Source organism: Phaseolus vulgaris, chromosome 11, assembly GCF_051622355.1.
Source record: "Phaseolus vulgaris cultivar YP4 chromosome 11, ASM5162235v1, whole genome shotgun sequence".
Taxonomy (NCBI): domain Eukaryota; kingdom Viridiplantae; phylum Streptophyta; class Magnoliopsida; order Fabales; family Fabaceae; genus Phaseolus; species Phaseolus vulgaris.
The window spans coordinates 10,025,191-10,045,128 of NC_143508.1; the positions used below are offsets into that span (position 1 = coordinate 10,025,191).

Here is a 19,938-nt window from a genome sequence, read left to right on the forward strand (position 1 = left end):
ATCACATCTCATACATTATCTCAAATGTATGACATTAAATTCATACAAGTTTTCCTCATATAAAACATATCATTTATAAATTTCATAATTTAATTGATCATACAATTTCGTAATTTCCTCATATAATATATATATATATATATATATTTCATACCATTCATAAATTTCACAATCCAATTTATCATACAAATTAATATCCATTTTTGCATTAAAATGTTATGTTCATATATAATTCAAATAATTGAAAAGCAAAAGAAGAAAAGAAAAGAAAAGAAAAGAAATTTCATAATCCAATTTATCATACAAATTAATATCCATTTTTGCATTAAAATGTTATATTCATATATAATTCAAATAATTGAAAAGAAAAAGAAGAAAAGAAAAGAAAAAATGAAAGAAGAAATTTTTTTAGCTCAATCAAGAATTTTTAGCTTAAACGAGAATAGGTTTTCTAAAGAAATTTTTTTAGCTTAAGTGAGAATAGGTTCGCTTGAGCAAAAAAATTCTCACTTTAGAAAAAATAAATTTGAAAGTAGGGTAGATTTTCAGTCATAATTCGCTTGAACAAAAATCTATCACTTGAGCGAAAACGGTTGGTTATTCAGATTTTATTATTATTAATTCTAATTTTATTACCCTTAAACTATTTTACCGTTATATTGCATTAATGGTCAGTTTATAGGCCTGTTAGTATTCCTATTTTATAGCTTCTAGTAATTGTAATTTTATTATACATATGATTGAGTAAATCAAAATAAATAAGATCAGTTTTGCAATTTTGTGCAATTACGTTATATCAGTTGTTACAACCTTTTGTCTTCTCTTATTTCCTTCAATTAGTTCCTACAACTGGTATCAAGAGCTAGTCTTTTATCATGAACTCTACCCAATTATCATTCCTTTTCTTTGATGGAAAAAATTACAATCGGTGGTGTGTGCAAATGAGAGTTTTGTTTGATTATCATGAGTTATGGGATGTCGTTGAGAGTGAAGTGTTTGCATTAGCTGCTAATGCATCTGAGGCGCAACGAGTAGCACATCGTGATCAGAAGAAGAAGGACAATAAGGCTTTGTATCTCATCCATCAAGGAATGAATGACGAGACGTTTGAGCAGATAGAATGAGCAACAACTGCCAATGAGGCTTGGACAATTTTGTCAACCAATTATAAAGGTGATGACAAGATCAAAAAGGTGTGTCTTCAAACCCTAAGACGCCAATATGAACTGTTGCAGATGGAAACCACAGAGACTATTGATGTCTATATAAATAAAGTTCTTTCCTTGATAAATTAGATGAAGACCAATGGTGAAACACATTCGGAGCAGGCAAAGCAGGAGAAGATTTTGAGATCTTTAACTCCCAGATTTGAACATGTTTTTGCCGCAACTGAAGAGGCCAATGACATTTCAAAAATGACAGTAAGGTTATTGTCTGGTTCTCTACGAACGCATGAGCAGCGAATGAATGACAATAAGATTGAAAAACCAATTGACAGGCTTTACAAGCACAAGCCTCAATTGGTAGCTCCTATCATAAACATGGTAGTTATTTCAGCAAAGGCCGTGGTGGCCAGAATCATGGAGGCGCTTGGCGCGGGGAACGTGGTCGCAGAGGACGAGAAGGCATTTATAATAAATCAAATGTTGAGTGTTATAATTTCCATAAACGTGGCCATTATGCAAATAAGTGCAAATCAAAAGGTGATAATCATGCTTCCAATTATGCTCAAGAAGATAGTAATCACGAACAAGATGAAAATGATCATGAAGTATTAATGACAACCACATCAAATGAAACTCCAAACAACCAGACTTGGTATTTGGATACAGGTTGCACGAATCATATGTGTGGTCAGAAGGAGCTGTTTGCAAATTTGGATGACTCATTTCGCACAAAAGTGAAATTCGGTGATGGAAGGTTCGTTCCGGTGACTGGAAAAGGGCGAATTCTTATTACATTGAAGAATGGTGATCACAGATACATCTATGATGTTTTCTATGTACCTGACATGAAAAGTAATATGTTGAGTGTGGGACAATTGGCCGGAAAGGGTTACGGGATGCATATAGTTGAAAATAAATTCTCACTTTTTGATAAAAAAAAGGTAATTTGATTCTTAAAACCTTTTTATCAAAAAACCGCATGTTTCCAGTAGATATTCATATGGGTGATTTCAAGTGCTTGAATGCAATAGTGAATAATGAATCGTGGTTATGGCATTTACGCTTTGGACACTTAAATTTTCAGAGTTTGGAAAATCTTTCCAAAAGAAATTTAGTGAATGGTTTACCCCATATTCATCACCCTGATCAATTGTGTGAGGCTTGCATTTTTGGAAAGAATCACAGGATACCATTTGTTAAGGAGCCTTGGCGTGCAAAATTTCCTTTGGAGCTTGTTGATATAGATGTTTGTGGCCTGATGAACATATCATCAATTGGAGGTAGTAAGTATTTTTTAACCTTTATTGATGATTTTTCAAAAAAAAAAAAACCTGGATTTATGTATTGAAAAGCAAGGATGAGGTATTCCACTGCTTTAAAATATTTAAAGCATTTGTTGAAAGAGAGAGTGGCAGACAAATTAAGATGGTGCGTAGTGATGGAGGAGGTGAGTACAAGTCTAATGAATTCAAGAGGCATTGTGAAGAACTTGGATTGCAACATAACATAACTTGCCTCTACACACCTCAACACAACGGAGTTGCTGAGAGAAAGAATAGAACAATCATGGGCATGGCGAGGAGCATGCTTAAAGCGAAAGGTATGCCAAATTATTTTTGGGCTGAGGCCGTAACATGTGCGGTATATTTGATAAACAGATCACCCACTCGGAGTGTTCCTAACACAACTCCGATTGAGGCATGGAGTGGATTCAAACCCAATGTGCAACACTTGAAGGTATTTGGGTCAATTACTTATGCTCATGTCCCCAAGTCAACAAGATCGAAGTTGGATGGTAAGGCAGCAAAGACCATTTTCATTGGATATAAGCATGGAGGATACAAATTGTACAATCCAATGACAAAGAAGGTGATTATTAGTTGTGATGTTACATTTGCCGAAGATGAGGAATGACAATGGAATGCAGCAACTGAAATGGATTCGAAAAAACGATATATTTACGTTTTGAACGATGATGTGGGAGATGGAGTCACTCTTGAAGCACCTGCAGTTCAACCTGAAGTTGTAATTCAATCTGAAGTTGCAACTCCAATTGCAACTATGATGGAGCGACCAAGAAGGCAGCAGCGACAACCTGTACACCTTCAAGATTGCGAAGTAAATCTTGATGATGAAGTTGATGACAATGGAGATTTGATTCACTTTGCTTTTCTTGCAGAATCAGAACCTGTGAGACTTGTCAATGCCATTCAACACCCCAAATGGCAAAAGGCTATGAATGAAGAATTGATGACGATTGAGAAAAACAATATCATGACTCAAATTGGGAAGGTTGTTCCAAATTAGAATTAAGGGAGGATGTTGGTTATTCAGATTTTATTATTATTAATTCTAATTTTATTACCCTTAAACTATTTTACCGTTATATTGCATTAATGGTCAGTTTACAGGCCTGTTAGTATTTCTATTTTATAGCTTCCAGTAATTGTAATTTTATTATATATATGATTGAGTAAATCAAAATGAATAAGATCAGTTTTGCAATTTTGTGCAATTACATTATATGAGTTGCTACAACTTTTTGTCTTCTCTTATTTCCTTCAATTAGTTCCTACAAAAACCGTAGAACTTAATCCAAAATTAACACTCCAAATTATTATAACACGATTCACAACATTTACAAACCTATTTAACATAAAAAAATACTTAAATAGTAAACTATGAAAATCTAATATTTCTACAAGTTCAAACAACATATAATCAAATAACATTCCTGTAAGAAAAATTAAAGCTTGGGACCATGTTCCCTCTAGATCTTTTAGCCTAGGATGTTATTAAAAAGCTAAAGTTAGCTTCCCTTACCTTAAATTCTTTATTCCAGTGGAAATTTAAGCTCTAGTAGGAAAACTATTCCAGAATCTAAGGACCTAAAGCATGTTATCCAAACATCAACAAATTTTAGTCTAATGTAAAACAAGTTGGAATATACATTTTTCTCAATTGTTCCCATCAAGATCTATGGCTAAATCATAAGGAAAATGGAAGAATAAGGGTCTTCAAAGTAAAAATAAACTTTACTTAAAAATATGATCGAATAGAAATGTACCATGATTCCTCATCTATTTCATGATGTGATCAGATTTTGGAATAGATGAGGTATGAGAAAGAAAATGAAGTGAAAAGGAAGAATGACAAAGAAAGGAGACAAAGACAATTTTCTCTCTTCTTTATTTTCTTTTACAGATGGGGGTCTTACAATTTGGACCTCAACCACTCTTGGTTAAATTTCAGTATTGCTTGAGCAACAACACTCCTAACTAAAATTGAGTATTGTTTAGAATGTCGTCAATCCTAACTAACATTCTTGGTTATAGGAATATATGATCATAGGACCGCTCACTAAAAGAGGTGTTGTGTTTTACGACATATACAACATAAAGTTCACTTTTATAGATAGTTAAAGAAAAGAGTAGTGTTTATCAACGAGCTAGATTTGCAAGCGTAAGATTTTATATCTATACAATTGTTTTTGTAAGTTCATCTTGATTGTTGTAGACACTTTTTTCCGAATGCATCTTCTATATATAGAGATTTATGAAAGAGTCATTTCAAATCCTTTGTTGTTGTGAGACAAAGAGAAGTTGTTTTTTCTTTAGCGATGTCTCTCCTCATATTACATTAATTGTTTTCCATACACAATTGCATACTTCCATTTGAAGGAATGTAATGGTACTTAATACAGTTTATTTGAGCCTAGGTCAAATTACTTTTATCTCAACTAGAGTAAAAGTCAGAACTATTCACAACTAGAGTAAAAGTCAAAACTATTCAAGGTGAATGGACTATACAATTGATAAATGTTCTTTATGCTCAATTTATTAAGCATACTATTCACTTATTTCCTTTATTTTAAACACTTTAAGATGATTTTAATAGTTTTCTTTTTAATTTTTACAATTATATGAAAAAAGAGATGAGTTATATACTTTTCTATTGATATATCTAATATTATAAAACTCTTTCGTTAGGATTTATAGTGAAGAATAAAAGTTTAGAAAATAAAGGATTAGAGAAGAATTGACTCTGCACGAAGTAAGCCTTTTCCTTGCTCAACCAAACATGAACCAAATAGCAACATGTTTTGAACATCAAGTCTCGCCCAATAAGAACTAAGTCTAGCCCAATGAGTTTTATAAGCAGATAGCATGAAAACATTGTTTACAGACCTCAACCAACAAGTCCAAGTTTTGGCTTACCAAGTCACTTACAAAATACTCTCCCTTTGCCTCCAAATCTCATATATGAATAGGAAGGAACCAAAAAGGCTGCTTCTTCCTGCACCTCCATACCTTTTTTTTCTCACCTCCATAGATTTTTGTATTTCCAAAAATACCCCTCTGTAATATTCTGGATTACATAATCCGAAAGTCATTTTTTAAATTTGTAATTAGCTTCTGGATTATATAATCCAGAAGTCTTTTTTCAGATGCATGATTACTTCTGGATTATGTAATCCGGAAGTCTTTTTCCAAATGCGTTTCCAGATTACATAATCCGAAAGTTATTCTATGGGGGTGGCACAAGAAGGATAAAAATGTATTTTCATGTTGTGTATGGAGGTGTCAGAAAAAGATATGGAGGTGCAGGAAGAAACAGTCAACCAAAAAAGGTAGAATGAAGCCCAGAGAAAAGAAGGCTAAGGAACTCATCCAAGACTAATAAATGTGTTCAATACTTGTTTTCCAAAATTCGTCAAGTTGAGTTTTGAGACCTTAAGTGAAATTAAGAATATGATTGATAGAGAAACTTATAATTGTGTATGATATGGATTATATTTTTGGACAAAGTAAGAAGAATTTCATGATCCTCAAAATATTAAAGTTTAATTGACAATATAATATATCTTTCTTTGTAAATCACTACACCATTTATTATTTTTAGTAACATTTTTTAGTTACACTTATTTAAAATATTTACTGTGTATATAAATTTTAACTATTTTAGTAACATTTTTTTATATAAATGTCATTATAAATAACATTAACATAATATTGTGACATTTTGTCAATAAATGTTATTATAAATAAGATTAAGATAATGTATAGTAACTTTTTTAAAATGTTATTAAAAGACAATTTTTTAATTAATTAAATAAAATAATACAATTTGTCTATATTTTTAGGAAATTTGTTTTAGAAAACATTTATAAATTTTGCTATTAATAACAATTTGTAAGAAATTGTATTTTAATTAAATTGACAAGAAATCTGTAATTTGTAAAAAAAAGTGGGAAGATGCAGGTTCTTCTCTCTAGGGTTTTGGTGTTGTGGCTGCTAAGATTTTCAAATCAGCAGTAAGAAGAGCTATTTTTGTGGTGTTCGTGGGATTTCAGAATAGTGTTAGCGGCGACGACAACGACGATTACTATGACAAGCGGTGTGCGCGATCTTGAACAAAGGCGCAACAGTGCCAAACGCGATCAGCGAGAACAGAAGCAGCGTCGCTGACGACGAGGAGAACATGAGCAGCGCGCGACGGAGACGCAAGTGGGATGGGTGTGAGCGGCGCGATTTCAGTGAATGAGGTTCGATTTGGGGCTTTTTTAGGATTCAGTGACCATGATTTTAGAACTGCTGTGATTTACCAGCAGATGAAGCACATCTGCAAAACTCATCCTCGGGCCTTCAAAACTCATGCCTTCAAAGCTCATCTATGCAAAATCATTTTTCTAAAATCATTTTTCTTCAATGACTTAGGTGTTGAACCGCTCATTTTCCTTTTCTCTCAATCTTCTTCTTATAACTATCTTTTCTATCGAACTATATCTCCATTAACACTCTTCCTAATAGTACCTCCAGTATTATGTCAATGATAAACCGATCTAAAATGTCACATCGTTCTGCTCCTTTCAATTTCCATTGATAATGCTCAATAAGTAAACATTTATGTTCTGCTTTACATTTTATACAAATCGAATCGTAAAACAAAATGTTAGTTACGCTTTCTTTGATTACATAATATTTGGATTCATCTCTGTATTTTATTGTTATTATGATGATGTTTCTTATGTTTTATTTCTCATATTACTTCCAATTTTTTATGCTAAATTAAATTTTATTTTGCTTTAGTTTTTTACTTTAGTTTTTGACATGAATGATAAAAAAATATGCTAGTTATTCTTTCTCTGATTAGCAGTTAGATTGTAATAATAATGATGTTTGATCTGTTTTCTTTGCTATATGGTGAATGGTTATTTATTTATTTGTTATTTTGTTATTATTTCAGTTGTTTTAGAAGATGAAGAAGGCTACACGTTCATACAAAGTGATGTTCTGGCTGAATTCTGTCTACCCTAAACAGAGGTTGGATGTCTATAAGCTGATATTCATAAAAGAATTTGGCTTACTTTTATTTTCTTATTTTATTATAAGCAAAAGAACTTTATCTACACAAAGTTAAGATAATTGATCCATTTTTTATTCTCATTTCTCAATTTATGATTTCTGTTGCCTCTCAATTAGTTTTTAGTGTTGCAATGGTTTCTTAGCCTATACAGCAGAGAGACCACAAATTCATCCAAAAAAAGTAATTATAAAAAAATTGATAAATATTTCATATGGATAACTTAATTAAACAAATTATATGGAGAGAACTAAAAATGAAAGTTAGTTATATATGAAGATAACATAATTTATATAATATATTAGTTGCAATATCGTTTTAAATTTTAGTAATTTTTTTATAATGTTATTTTTATTGAAAAAAATATTATTAGAGACTTTTAATAACAATTTTAAAATATTACATTTTTATTAAAAAGAATTAAGTAACAGTTTTTATAATGTTACTGTTTCACAATAAAGATATAGTAATATTTTTAAAATGTCATCTTTTTATTAAAAAATAGTTACTAATATTTGTAATGTTATTATTTTATTAGAAAATATTTAATAATATTTTTAAAATATCATATTTTAATTAAAAAAAGTTAATAAAATGTTATAGTAAAATTTTAATAATGTTACTTTTTTAACAAAATATATTACTAAAAATATTTAGTAATATTTTAAAATTTTATTTTATTAAATAAATATTACCAAAAATATATGGTGATAATTTTATAAATGTTATTATTGATATTTAAAAATGTTATTAAAAGTTTTTAGTATCATTGACTATAAGTAATATATGATAAAATGTTACTATATCATTTTACTATAAAATGTTACTATATAAAATGATATATAAGTAATATATCATTTTAGTAACATTTTGTTTGATTTAGTAATATTTTTTTATGTTACTAATTGTTATATATGTAATAGTAATGTTAAAAAATTTAAAAAATAATATTAAATAACATTTATAATTATAGAAACATTATGACACTTTGTAATATAAACCCTACTTTGAATAATTTAGACATTAGACTTACAAGTCTTGTTTTTTTTGACAAAAAATAAATAAAATATAAGTGAGCATTAGAGGGATGATCTAACCCTTTACAAGGAGGCTATTACCTCAAAACCAATCTTGAATAACCTACAAATTAGCAATTGAATAAAAAACTATGACCATCTAGACACCCTGTATATAGTTTAGGTGTACTACACCAAACTATTAATCAAAAAAACAAAGAATATAATTTGGGTGTACTACACCGAACTATTAGTCTAAAAAAACAGAGAAAACTACTTAGTGACACATAGCTATAAATGCACTATGGTGATCACCATAACCCCGTAGAATCCACTACAATAAGTGTGTATGACATCCTGGGAATACAACCTCAAAAATAGAACATGTTAATACAAATAAAAACCATTGTTGCACCTACAATGGTGTTCCACCTACTCTGAACCCCAACTTCCATAAAGTTCTACACTCCATGTTATAAAAGTCAAGAAAACTCTCTTTGCCTTGATCAAGGAATAAACCGTAATACCATAATCAAACAGAACAAATAACTCTTATAAAAGTTGTGAAATGCATATAGCAACTTCACACCAAAAAGTGTATAAGAACATGAGGACCCCATGCCACCACCTCTTAGTGTTAGATTGATTTAAGACATTGAATATAACACAAAATCCAATCCGAAAAGGAAAATAAAATCGCAGGTACTTTGAATTTTAGCCAAAATCAACTTTCTCGTTTCTAAACAACGCTGAATTTCTTTGATTCCATATACTCCATATGAGTGTTATCCACATAGTTTTCCATGTCTGTTTTTGTTTTTTTATTTAACAGAAGTAAATGAAACTGCTCAAAATGAGCATATATGTTGTTTTGTTGAACTGACTAAATGCCCACCTAGGTGAGGCAAGAAATTTAGATTGAAAGTGCCACCTTACAAAGTAAAAATAAGTGTTGTGTTGATTTTGTACACCTTTGGCACAATGGACACTGTATTGGTAATATTAACCCCTCCCCTGATCAGGCTTAATCTAGTGGGTACTCCATCAAGAATCACCCTCCATGCAAGCACTTAAGCCGATGGTGAGGCCTTCACCTCCTAAAAAATCTTAAAGAAACTGTTAATCCAGTATGAGTATTATTGTGTATGGCATCATAAGCTGACTTCACAGAAAACATCTCATCGTCTTCATGTAATCATCTCCATGAGTCTAACTTATTTTTATGTATATAGATTAAAACTATTTCAGGCATCATCTATTACACTTGTTCTGACTCCCAATCAAACAAAGATCTTTTCCACTGCAAGTGCCAATTTCATCCCTTGTCAGACCAAAACCCAACTTCCTCTATAGTGCTACTATGACATTCAAATATACAATATAGTTTAGGAAATCTAGTTGTAAGATTAGAATTGTCTATTCATTTATCCTCCCATAACCTAAACACATTCCCAGCTCCAACATCACATTGTGTTGTCATATAGAACTAGCTATCAGTGTTACATTCTTCACGTACTTTGTTTACAAGTCTTGTTTTATTCAAATGGAAAAATATCCTAGTATCTAAATATGGACTCATAAGTCTTGTGATGTAGAAAATATAACAACCATCTTCAAGATACATCATCAATATTAGAGAAATTATCATCTAAATTATATCTAAATATACTGCTAATTGTTGAATGATAATTTGTACTATGTCTTAAAATTATTTATTTTTATATATATGTTTTTTTTTATCAAAATAAAGTCTTTAATTATTTTTTTCCTAACACATTAGAAATTATCCATTTTAAATAAAAAATTAGAATTCTAATATTTTATGCATTAAAAGATTTTTGACTTATTTATGAAGCAATTTCCCATCTCAGAGACTAACATATCTTTTCCTTAATTCTCTTATTTCTCAAGTTCTATTAATCACTATATAATTCAACAAATAGTATAAATTCCAATATATAAAATATTTTATACTTTTATTTGTATGGAATTACTACTATAAAATAGATTAAATAAAATCCAATTTTAGAGATAAATAATTAATTGTTATATTGATTAAATTATATACTATTTTATAGACTAAAAACATTATTAATATCTAAATTAGTCTATATTATTGATAAATAATATCTAAATTGGTATCAAATTAGCTATCAAAATATCAACTTTAGAATCTAAATAATTAATAGTTAAAATCTAGGTACCTAATTAGATATCAAATTAAAACTATTTATCAATAATAGAAACTAATTTAAATACCAATAATTTTTAGTCTCTAAAATAGTCTATATAGAAATTAATTATTTTTTACCTTTAAAATTAATTTTTATTTTATATTTTTTTTAGTGAATAAATAATTTTATTAATTCCATTCCTGAATATTGAATTTGTATGCTTAATTTATTGTTAAAATATTTATAAAATATTATAACTTTTTAAATATTTGAATTTGTATGATTATATTTATGTAATCTTAAAAAATAAAGTCCTCATTTGATTTTTTTTCATTTATCATTAAATATTTATGTAATTAAATATAAATACATATATAATTTTATTATGAATATTTGAATTGGCATGATTCATTAGAAAATAATATGTATTAATTTTATAATATAATAAGTTTATTACAGCAACCTTTTAGTTTTTTTAGTTTTTGTGCACACAAAAGAAAATATATTATTATTCTTAAAGTGACTTAAAGTTTATGGTATATATTATTCTCATAATTAATTTTCTAACTGTATATATATTCTTCTCATGAAACATCTTAACCATTTATATATATATATATATATATACTATTTTCATAAAACAACTTTTGTATGTACCATTAAAAAATTACTTTTTGGAATGTATTTAATTAATTCATCACAGAAATCAGTTTGAAACAATATTATAAACTGACCCAGAAACCCAAAAATATATGTAGGATAAAAAAATCAGAGGTTGCAGAGCCCATGGTATCTCTCTCTCAATTTGACAGCAATTATCATCTTCATACTCAATTATTATATGATATTATAATTCTAAAAGCCTTATCCTAATATTTGTCTTCCTCTGGATCAATAAAGTAAATATTAATCACACGTTTTAATAGCCACCACCCTCGTAGCCTAGAAAGATGCATATTTTTGGATTTTAGCGGAAGTGATAAGTCTATATCTAAGAGAAAATCTATGTACTGTATATAAAATAAAATCTAGTTCCTTCAATTTTCTTTTCAAGATTTTATTTATATATTATCTATAAAATATTCTGTACACTTCAATATCTATGCATTTATGGAAAGGAGTAAAAATTATAAATAAAATCAGGAATGATATAAGAATTTTATTTGAGGAAAAAAACATTATAAAGTAATAAAGAAGGAAACTGTTAAATAAAAAGAGTGATTTTATTGGTTGACAAGATAATGAGTTTTAGCTGTAATCCAAAGAGAATAAAGAAAAAAACAATATAAAATAAGGTGCCTAATCTGACCGAGTCTGGCATTGATTCATTCAGCATTGGTTTGTTGGGTCAAGGTTTCTCACGCGTTGAATCTTGACGCTTTTCTTCCACATTCACGCATTTTTACACTCAACTTACACACACTCTTCTTTCTTTAATCCAAAAACCACTTTCCAAGCAACATCTTCACATCCTTCTCCCATCTCATATAAAACCTCACTCATCACTCTCTCTTTATCCAAACCCATTAACCGAAAATCAAAACTCAAGATCCACTTCCAAAGGTCACCTTCTCAATTTTCTGAAACGGCATCGAACTATGGGCGTGTTCAGCGAAGACCAGAATCCAATTGTGATCCGTGAAGTATGGGCTTCCAATATAGATTCCGAATTCGAATTCATCCGCGAACTCATCGATGACTACCCTTTCATCTCGATGGATACTGAGTTTCCTGGTGTGATTTTCCGGCCTCATGTGGACTCCAACAAACCCTACAACCACCGCACGCGCCGCCCTGCTGACCACTACCGCCTCCTCAAGTCCAACGTTGACGCGCTCAACCTCATCCAGGTCGGCCTCACTCTCACTGACTCTGCCGGAAACCTCCCCAGCGACGCCGGAAATCGCTTCATCTGGGAGTTCAACTTCTGCGACTTCGACGTGGCGCGTGACGCCTACGCGCCGGATTCCATCGCGCTCCTCCGCCGCCAGGGGATCGACTTCGAGCGCAACGCCGCTGACGGTGTGGACTCCACGCGCTTCGCGGAGCTGTTGATGTCTTCAGGACTCGTGTGCAACGACGCGGTAAGCTGGGTCACGTTCCACAGCGCTTACGATTTCGGGTATTTGGTTAAGATCCTTACCCGACAGGATTTACCGACCCGGTTGGAGGATTTTTTAAATATTGTGAAAGTGTTATTCGGAGATAACGTGTATGATGTGAAGCACGTGATGAGGTTCTGTGATACACTCTACGGTGGTTTGGACCGGGTTGCTCGGACGCTTAACGTGGACCGTGCTGTAGGGAAGTGCCACCAGGCTGGGTCAGACAGCTTGCTGACCTGGCACGCCTTCCAGAAGATTGTGGATATTTATTTTGTTAAGGGTGAACACCAAAAGCATGCTGGTGTGTTGTTTGGATTAGAAGTTCTGTGTTAATTACAAATTTATAAATCATAAATAATAAAGATTCAATTGATTGATTAGTTATTCGTTTGTTGTTGTCGAATGTCTAACATGTGGTTTGAATGCAAATTAAAACTTTACAATTAAGCAAATTACAGCGCGAAGCAAGGTATTGTCAGTGGCATAATTGCATGTGGGAAGTTGTCAAAAAAATGAAAACTTAGCAATTAAGTACTTTACAGTGTTACGCAAAGTGGTGAATATTATGATTCTCTAAGGGGTTGATTTTCATTTATCAGCATGATCATATATTCAATGCATGAACACAATCATTGTGATTGAAAGTGAGTTTATGCTCAACTTTTTATGATGTTTCAGACCATAAACTGAACAAAACTCTGCTTCTGCTAATGGAAATTGTTTTTATTTGTTTCATTGGTTTCAGCCTACTATTGGCTATTGCCAGAGACATAATTGCGAGTTGGTGTTGCTTAGTAGAGTTCGCAGAATCCAAGGGTGCCTGCGGCTGTAAGTAGATTGTGCTGAGTTTTTTGTTCATAGGTTCTTACATTTTTAGTGCAATTCTTCTCATTACTTGATAGATATAAACAGTTAAATATTCTCAATGTAGAATGATAGTGTGTAAACTCCATTCATTTTACAGATACTGATTTTTTTGGCACTTTATTCTGGATACAGATTTTGCAAACAAATTCTACCAACATGCCATTTTTCTGGAACGTAATCTGTTTATAAGACATAAATGTTAAAATTGAATGTTAGACCCACAATATGTTTTTTAAATATGTCGATTTTTCAAACTGGTATGGTATTTAGCTATTGGTTAAGTTAAATTAGATTAAAAGTTTATTATCTGTCGCTATTTTCAAAATATGTTATGTATTTACGATTGTGTTGTTCATACCTGCAGTTATCTAATCGTTTATTTGATTATCCCCTTATTTCCAAATGGTTGTGGCACTGCGCAAATATACTTGTGTTTGTTTTATGATCTTAAGGATATTTATGCTTATGAGCCAAAGAATCTGCCGATTGCAAAAGCGGGCTCTGAAGTTACTTTTAAGCTTCCTTTAAAGAATTCCTAGTTTCATGGACTAAGATATGAGAAAATGTGGCATAATATGCATAATAGTTATGAGCTTTTGTGTAATGCTTATGGTGGTCCTCTTGAACTTTGCAACTTCTAACTTCGGTTTATTTTTAATTGGATTTTATTCTCTCCTATTTTCTTAATGTAATACTGTCAGTTTTGCTTCCTTTTCTGATATCCACATAACGGATTCTGGGATCTCTCTGGTGATTTGGCTGCAGATATTTATTGCAGATGTTTGGAAAATTAGTCACTGATTAGTCTGGTTTCCAGTGTCATTCTCAAGGCATTTTCTCTTTACTTGTGTTGTAAGGAGTGGTGCGAAGAGGTATTGCTCTTCCATTTGTTATTCGCTTTTGATACTTATACTTGCTGTTCATGACAGGGGAATTGAATCATAATTTCCATTCAGGCCATGAGTTTGGTGGTCAAATTGGTTAGGTGTCTGTGTTCTTACAATCCACAACCCCACCCCTTTTGTATATATGGAGTTAAAAAGCTTTGATAAAAATGCAACTAATATTTGGAGATTCCTTGCAGCATTTAAAATGCATTTTCTTTTAGTTTTGAATTCTGAATTGGCTTTTGTGTAGGTGTTAGCATTTGACTTAAGTGTAACGTTAGTGGCATATGACCTAAGGAACTGTATTTGAAAGTGTATCGAAAATAGTCTTCAATGAAAGAGAGGTGACTAATTAGTAAAGACCATTGTTGCATAATTAGTTTTGAAGCTGTTGCTACTTGCAGGCAAGCATTTAGAAGTGAATGACTCTTTATTATCATAGCCTAATACTGGTAACCTGAAACCCCAAATTGAAAGTATACTGAAAGAATATTATAAAATGAAGTTATTTTTAATAATGAAAATAGTTAATTATCAACTGTTGTGGAGAACCATGGTTATATCCGGGAATAACAGTCATCTTCCAAAGTGTGGAATGTTTGACCTCGGAGTCTGAAAACAAAAAATGAGTATATGTGGATGCTGGATATAATATTTATTTAGTGGCAGCCAGACACAATTTAACCTTATTTTAGTGAAGTAAGACAATCCTAAATATATTATCCGACATGTCCATGTTTCACGTGCTTCTTAATTCCAGTGGCATGTTTGAACATTCAAACCAGCTAAATCATATGAAAGTTCATTGAATCAGTCACCGTCGTTGACCTTTCAGAGGCTCAAAACACATGTCAAAAGGCTTAGCTTCAGTATTCCCACTACAGTCCATAACAAAAATTCTTTTTCACAACAGATGTTTTGTATACTCAATTTTTTCTCTTAATTTTATCTATAAAAAATAATAATTAGTTTAATATATCAGTATAATAATTTTTTTTCTAATTTTATTGTTGAAGGATTATGGTTATCAATTTAATAATTTCTTTTATCAGTTTAATCATTTATCTTTTCTTTAAAACTATCAATTACAACATTATTAAATAACTTGTTTCAAGCTCGACTTCTTTATCTTTCTAACTTTTCTACTATATGAAGACATAACTCTCATTTTCACTAATTTTTTATTCTCTTTTTTACATATACACACTCTCTTATTCTCATTTTTTTTTCTATTTCTCTTTCAATATTTTGATTAATCCCTCTGCAAAAATATTTTTTTTATTAAATTTAATTTTTTTTCTAATTTTTTTCCAATTTTGTTTTAATAAATGTATTATATTTTTGTACATATGTTTAGAATATTATAGTATAAATATTTAAAAATTGTGGATACACTTTATGATAACGTGTGTCCGGTAGTAATTTAATAGTAGTTTTATAATTTTTGTCTGGCTTTCATTTACTTTTATAATTCACTTTCATTTGTTACAAAATATATTTTATGTTTTTGTTTTAAGTTTATGGTGTCTTTAAGTTTTCCTGAACCCTATGGTGGTAAATGCACTTACGTTTAAAATTTTCATAAATGTAGAAGTTAAAAGGTATTTTATATACCCCCTTATCTTTTAATTAATTGAGTCGTTAAAGACTATAAAAAAAAAGTCGAGTTTAAGTTATAAAGCATATAATATTTTAGAATAAAATATTGGTTTAATTACCTTTTTCGTCCTTATATTTATAGCCAATAGTCAATTTGGTACAGTGGTTTTTAAAAAATTCAATTTGGTCCCTAAGTTTTTTAAAATGTATTCAAAATGGTCCTTTCTGTTAAATATCACCAAACGGCGTTAAGTGGTGTTTATGTGGCAGACACGTGTAAGTTACGTGGATTGTGCTTACATTACTTTGGTGAATATTGAATTAGGGTTTAGGTTATTCAAATTGGGGATTTTGAATTTCTGATTTAGGGTTTCTGATATGAGGATTGCTCCTCTGGTTGGATTCTATGGTGCGCTTCCCTGCTTTGATTCCATTCGGAGGTGTGCTCCCCTCATTCGATTCTGTGATCCCCTACATCATAAACAACTCTGTATATGTTCTCTAAAAGTAATAAAAAACAGAACCACTCTGAAATTAAGTCAAAAATTACTAACCTTATAAAGGAGCAACCACAAAACGACACCACGGTCTGGATTGCAATCGCTGCCCCTTCACCACCTCTGGACCGCACCACATAATCGCTCCTCCAAATCGACCATGGGAACGCAACTCACCATCGTAACTCACGATCACACCACAGAATCGAATGAGGGGAGCACACCTCCGAATGGTGTCTGCCACATAAGCACCATCCACGTAACTTACACGTGTCTGCCACATAAGCACCACTTAACGCCGTTTGGTGATATTTAACAGAAAGGACCATTTTGAATACATTTTAAAAAAATTAAGGACCAAATTGAATTTTTTAAAAACCACTGTACCAAATTCACTATAAATATAGGGACGAAAAAGGTAATTAAACCTAAAATATTTGTCGTTTGGTTTGTGGCATTTTAAATGAGAAAGTTCAGGTCACTCCACTCCTTTGGTCTATATTAAGGATTTATTTTTTATATTTAAAAAGTTTTATATTGCATAGTTAGAAGTAGAGATTAATAATAATTTATATTTAAATTCCTTTTTGTCCCACCAAAATATTTTTTTAAGATATAATCGGATTAAAGTTGCTATGGTCCTCACAAATAAAAAAAAAATATTGAAAAAATATTATTATAAAAGTATAATGTTTGTATGGACAAAGTGGACCTAAATAGTATTTGAGATCAGAGCTATAACAATTTGCGGTGTCAGTCGCTTGGTCGCTCCCTTGTTCTTCAATACTCCACTTCAGACTTCAGGACTCCTTTTCCTTAATTCCTTAACATTCGGTTAGGATTGACCTGCAAAAGGTACTCTGACGATCAAGTAAGTACTCTGCGTGAGGAGTATATAGTGAGAACTAATCAAAAGCGTGACTTACTCCATTGTAGAAGGTTTATTTATAACATGGGTCAAATTTAGCTTGTATCAGTGTTAGCTGATTTCTAGGTCAGTTACCCTGATTTCTCGAGACATTATCCAAGTTTGATGGGATGTGATCCTAATTCTTAGGGAGTTTCCACAACTACCTTAACTATTGTTTATTACAATTATGCTTTAAATATATTTTTGACCGGTTGGTCGGTCACCGAAATCGAGTGACGTGATTCGTTCAACACCCGACCAATACCAATACGTATAATATATAATTCGTAATTAAATGGTTGATTCATACTATGTAGTATTTTCCTTTTAATTCCTTCACTTTTTTAATTATGGATAAGATAGGAAAAATAACTCATTTTCCTTATTCCAAAAAAATATTAAAAAAAATCTTATTTTCCTTTGTATTAGTTTTTATTTAAAACTTACTCTTCGATTACAATATCAGAACAATTTTCTAGCTTATGTTAGTCATGTCATTATTTATTAGGAAATCCAAGTTTAAAAAAAGTTGAATAGGAGAATTATTAGGGATTGCAATGCGGGTTGTTCCGTCCCGTGTTTAGTCCATAAAGTATGGGTCTGATTAATATATTCCGTATAAGAAATGTGGGCTAATTTCACTAATTCATCCCTTATAAGAGGTAGTCTGTGGGCTTGCGATCCATTCCATAAGGAAAATATTTTTAAAAAAATTAATTTTTCATTAATTATAAAATAACATATTTTTGCTGCTGAAAAATTAAAATTTTATCCTTGTTTTAATTTATTAATTAAGATAAAAAAAATATGAATTCAAGTATGAGGGTGATTATAAGGTTTGATTACAAATAATTAAGTTTTGTTTTGTATCTATTTTCCCTTTTTATATATATATATATATATATATATATATATATATATATATATATATATATATATATATATATATATATATATATATATATATATATATATATATATATATATATATATATCAGAATACCTATCAAATCAAAGTTTTGTTATAAAAATATTTTAATGAAAATAACTAATTTGTTAACAAGTATCTTATTGAAATCTTTTCTTTATATTATTTTTTTATTAATAAATTTTAAATATAAAATTTTACTTAAAATTAAGTTCACCGTCACTCTATATTAACTCTTTTAGATTATTATAACAAAACATTCATTTTTTTTACATTAAATTTAATTTTTTAATGATAAAATAAAGATCACTCTACAATAATAGATGAGTAGGATATGATTTTTTTTTTAATAAAAAATAAAATAATTATTTTTTTATTTATGCGGATCAACACGTCCTGTCCCACCCGACGGTTGACTCGCGCGAGTTGTGAATTATCCGCAAGTTAGGAGACTAAACTAGTGAGCCCACCCCACATTTTTTATAGTGGGCTGTGAACTGACCCGCATGATTCACCCCAGATTGTTATCCCTAAGGAGAATAAACCCACATGAACAAATTTTTGGAAGACTAATTTTTTTAAAAAAAAAGCATAACTGAAAAAATAGAGTAACTATCCCTGAATTTTAAGGAAACTTTACAATTTCTAGTATATTAATTTTTATACGTTCCAACAAAATTATTTCTTAGTATAATATATCATGCTATTTTTATAGATTCACAGTGTGAAAATTAATAGTTCAATTTCTCTAGATGAAAACTATACCAATGTGGAGAAATGAAATGCTTTGCCATGACCCATTTCGATGTTGTGATTATGTAAATGTTTGGTAAACTTTAACTTTTAGAGAAGTTTCTTAATTTTTAAATAAAACATCTTTCAAAGCTATTTTAAATATAAAATAAAAAAGACAATCTAAATTTATGAGCTTTCAGAATCCAAGTTTCAGAAAAGTGTTAGATGGAGGAAAAGAGGAAGCTTCGGTCCCTTAATAAAATTGATGAGCGTCCTTATTGGATAAGAATTGTTGTCCTAATTGCATCAACCCATCTGCTAATAATGCTTTCTTCACTCAAAAGATCAAATTAAAGGTACAGTGTTTCTTAAGTTTGGGTAACTATAATTAACACTTTCCATTTCAAACTTTCAATTCTAAGCCCCATATCCGTCCTCTTACGCTATTAGATTAGATACTTTAACTAACTATTAATTACTTTTCAAATATATCTACCACAATTATAATATATGAATCAGGTTTTGTTATCAGTACAGCATTGTTAAATGTTCTAACAAATTTGCACTCTACAACTATTTTAGGTCGTAATTTACAATTATTTAGGTACTAATTAATTTCATTCCATGATAAAAATGTTATTTTGAAAACTTTAAAAAAATAGAAAAAAATATTACTTTCACTGATTATTGA

The 19,938-nt window shown here is 30.5% G+C and overlaps 1 protein-coding gene and 1 non-coding gene across 2 annotated transcripts; both read left to right on the top strand.

Moving 5' to 3' along the window:
• The first annotated feature begins 6,328 nt into the window (after positions 1–6,328).
• LOC137818067 (uncharacterized) lies at positions 6,329–14,938 on the top strand. The gene is made up of 5 exons (XR_016517608.1): positions 6,329–6,711; positions 7,413–7,489; positions 13,570–13,652; positions 14,457–14,563; positions 14,829–14,938. It is a non-coding gene; the product is annotated as an uncharacterized LOC137818067 (transcript).
• LOC150023052 (putative CCR4-associated factor 1 homolog 9) lies at positions 11,533–13,208 on the top strand. Its single transcript, XM_090297570.1, has one exon. The coding sequence runs from the start codon at positions 12,318–12,320 to the stop codon at positions 13,155–13,157; it is 840 nt and encodes a 279-aa protein (XP_090153696.1). The 5' UTR covers positions 11,533–12,317; the 3' UTR covers positions 13,158–13,208.
• Positions 14,939–19,938: the final 5,000 nt, after the last annotated feature.

Excerpts from the sequence above, each read along its gene's own strand:
- LOC150023052 (XM_090297570.1), top strand. The coding sequence starts at position 12,318 with ATGGGCGTGTTCAGCGAAGACCAGAATCCAATTGTGATCCGTGAAGTA.